The sequence below is a fragment of the Nanorana parkeri genome, unplaced genomic scaffold (genome assembly GCF_000935625.1).
Source record: "Nanorana parkeri isolate BGI_ZX_2015 unplaced genomic scaffold, ASM93562v1 scaffold513, whole genome shotgun sequence".
Lineage (NCBI taxonomy): Eukaryota > Metazoa > Chordata > Amphibia > Anura > Dicroglossidae > Nanorana > Nanorana parkeri.
In genome coordinates, this window is record NW_017306781.1 from 323,210 (window position 1) to 327,217 (window position 4,008).

A 4,008-nucleotide genomic window follows, 5' to 3' on the forward strand; every position below is an offset into this window, starting at 1 on the left:
GGGGGGGGTTGCTGTGTGGGGGGGGGCCTTACAAAATTTTGCTATGGGGCACTGGGATTTCTAGTTACGCCACTGGATGCACCGATATATCGGCGGCCGAAACATATCAGCCAAAAATGGCACTTTTGGCTAAATGCCGAAAGTGCAATTTTCTGGCCGATATAGTGGTGCATCTCTGGTTTCTCTCCTCCCCGCTGGGCGCTGCTCTGCGTCCCAGCGGGGAGGAGAGAAACTGTCACAGGCTGAGCGGTGCTGGAGGAGAGCGCTATGAGCGGCCGGCTACTCTCGTCCCTCACCGCTCAGCCTCTTGTGACGATCGGGAGAGCAGTGTGGGCGGAGACAGCTTGCAGTGCTGTCACATGAGACTGAGCTCTCCTCCCGCACCGCCTCGCCCAGCCTCCTGTGACAACGTGTCAGGAAAGAGATCGGTACAAACACTCAGCGATCAGTGATTGCTGAGTGTTTGTAAATAATTGAGGACATAGTATGTTTACTATATCCTCAATTATGAACGTATGGGAAGTGATCTACATAATCTCCTGTTCATTCATGATTGTGGATATAGTAAACATACTCTGTCCACATGGTATGAATGAACAGGAACACTCAGTATAGAGGATTCCTGTTCATTTATAACAGGGGCTGCAGAAAAAGAGATTGAGGACTCTGTTTAGACTCCTAATATGTCCCCAAAGCCCCTAAAAGTATAGTAAAAAATAACAAATATTTAATAAAAATACATAAATAAAAATAAAATGTAAAAAAAAAAAAGTTTATAAAAATAAATATTTTTTAAAATGTGAAAAAGTTAGAATAAAAAACATTTTCGGGTTTCGGCCTGACATATTTTTGTCATTTCATCTTCGTTTCGGTTTTGAAATGTTTGTTTCGGTGCACCTCTAGTATTAATGATAATATTGCTTTGGACAGTTAAAGACATCACTTAAATTCCGGCCATCATCAAGTTTCTCCCTGATTCTGGTCTATCAGATGCAGTCATCTAGCTAATTATTCCTTGGAAACTAATCAGTATGTATGATTTCTAATTGCAGACAGAGTAGCATGACTCCTGCTTGTGACGGGACCAGCTGGTCTTAGTTCATCTTTTAACCTTTTACATAATTGAAAGCTTGCTGAAATAATTAAACTGCATTGACAAAATGTAATGTTGGAGTTTTTATTCATGGCCTATTTATGTTTTTCATAGACTTCCTCGAGTCAGATGATATCTTTATGTGTGTTAACTCCACATTAATTTCCAGCCCAGATGGACTTTTTCCAGCATATTGGAATGTTTTATGATACACACCTTCACTGGTTGCTTGATGCACTATTGCAAGTTGAGATGAAGGCTTTATCGTCTCTGTATTGCAGCTGTGTACCAAATTCTCAGCCTTTGTTTGAGATGACAGTCATCTGGAGTTGCTGAAACAAGTCTTTTTACTATGCAAGCATCTGATGGTGAATGTGATGATTACATTTTGAATGTATAGGGCTGTCATGAAGGAAAACTTCAAGCTAGCATGTGTAATCTGCTGCATCTATACAGTGCTGGGTGATCTTCTGGATAACTGCCAAATATCAGACCTTTGGCTGTATAAAATGGCTGACTGTTCGTACATGTATTGCAGAAACTGGTTTATGTAATTAGGCAGATATTTTTGTGCAACGCAACTTAATAGCCTGATGGGAAATCATTTAATTGCAATATAGTTTGATTTAATTACAACATTATTTTTTTTTGTGTTGCATTGATCTAATCCAGCTTTTCAATTAGTTGTTTCAGTGATTGCTTAGTAATAATTACATTTGGTTTGCCTTTGTCCATGCTCCCAGTCAAAGCTATTTGATAAAATAAAATAACAAGCTATATTGTATAGGTAGAATACAGTAGATCTGTGGTTGCTTTAGTGGCTCAACAGGTTGGATTAGTTATAGCTGTATTGTTCGTTGAAGAGATTTCTGTTTGCCATAAGCAGATCATTCATATCAACAGAATATCTTTCGGGAGGCCGAGAGTGAAGACACTCCAGACAGCTAGCAGACATGGATTTTCAGTCAGATAACTCACTAACAATATCTAATGAATTGGTGTCCTTTCTAAACAAATTGGTAATATGGTCCTGTTTTCACAAACTGTATAGCTAATGTGTACATGTTTAACTCTACAAATGTTACATATTATTACCATTATTTTTCCTAATAGACAGTTGATAGACCAAAAGACTGGTACAAGACCATGTTCAAGCAGATCCATATGGTCCACAAGCCAGGTATGTGTGTTCTTAATATTTTGATTGTTTGGTGAATATGAGGCTTCTCTGTTCTGTGGTTGTAATTTAATATGGCAACGGACTGTAGCACTACATAATATATATTACAAGTGTTTTTCATACCCCCTCAAAATATTTTTGGTCTAGAAAATTTTATTTTTTTACATGTGCCGAAACTGTGATGAAACTGTAGTTAATGTTAAGGTGCTTGTTAAACTTACACATAATTATGTTCTTGAAACAGTTTTATATATCATTTGGAATAATGCTTGTTCTACTACCCTTGTGTACTGAAAGGGGAGGGACAAATTAACATTGTACTGATGATCCCAGGGGTGGACAAAATAATGAAAAGTCATAGTAATGTATTAATATCAAAAACCTAATTAGGACTCTGACAACCATTTACCTGCAGAACAGCTTAGACACTCCCCAAATTGCTGTCATACAAGTCTGAACTGAATCTAGCAGGATATTGCATCGTTTGTTAAGTTAGAACATCTTTAAGGGATAAGGGAGATTAAAAACTGCTTTAAAATCTGCCATTTTGACTTCCTAAGGTTCAGTGATGTTTGCTTTTCACTTCATGGTTAGGGAACGCCATGAAAGGCATCCTACTATTCATGAAAGTGCTCTATTTATTTAGCATTGAATATGGGGACATTATCACCTTGGAATATGGAAACAGTGTTTGTACCATAGGGTTCATCTGGTCACATAAAGTGCTCTCATGTTTCTTAGATGTTATAATACTATTATGTGCAACCATTGGACCTAATTACTCTCAGGGCATAGTTACCAATACCTATACAGAACCCCTATCATGTTTACCATATGGTTACAAAGATTCACAAACACTGACCAAGGGCAGATTTTTGGAATTTTGATAGATTTCCACTCACTTCTTGTTGTATCTCCTAGGACAAATAGAAGCCTTCCCAACTCTGGATATAGACAGAAAAAAAACCAGGCGGTTTTTAACCATCCCCTTCTCTGTGCAAAAGAAGGATTAGCTTTACATACACTATAAATAACTAGTAAAAGTATTTTTTGCCTGACACATTTGCAATTTGGATACAGACTTTTTGGCCACTTAAGAACTCTGCTAGTTGTCTTGTGTTGTTTTGAATAGACTTCCTTTTTTATAGACGCATACTTAAATATTATTATGATTCAGACTTAAACTCCTTTTTGAATTGGTATTTCAGGTATTTTGGCCACATCCAGTATTGTAGAACGCTTGTTTCTATTATGGTTGTCTGTAGAGTATAACTAGCCTATTACATGAAGATTAGTAAAGGACATCTATGATCTCTAGCTGATAAATAAGTGTCCTCTGTGTAGTAACATGGATTACTCCCTGTGTCCTGCATACTAGACATGTGCATTTCGTTCCGAATCGAAATTCGGACGCATTTTGGGAAATTCTGAGATTTGGATGCATCCAAATTCTGAATTACAGCTAAAACGAATTAAATCGAAATTCGGATGCATCCGAATTCCGAATTACAGCTAAAACGAATGTAAACGAATCCGAATTACCAATTTCCCGAAATTTGTTAGCGGTAGTCCAGTCGAAATTTCGTTTATTGGACGAAATTTCGTTAGCAGCAAAGTGACATACCAATTCATACCAGACCCTTTAGGTCTGGTAGGAATTTTAAGGGGGAACCCCAGCCCCCCAAAATGGGGAAAAAATGTGGGGTCCCCCCTAACAGTCCTACCAGACCCTTGG

At 38.0% G+C, this 4,008-nt stretch overlaps 1 protein-coding gene across 1 annotated transcript in view; it reads left to right on the forward strand.

Annotated features, from left to right (window-relative positions):
- Window positions 1-4,008, forward strand: part of SORBS2 (sorbin and SH3 domain containing 2) — a 153,780-nt gene that overhangs the window by 79,836 nt on the left and 69,936 nt on the right. Inside the window, exon 8 of the mRNA XM_018561296.1 lies at window positions 2,207-2,273. Within this exon, the coding sequence (XP_018416798.1) occupies window positions 2,207-2,273 (67 nt within the window). The remainder of the gene's footprint in view (window positions 1-2,206; window positions 2,274-4,008) is intronic.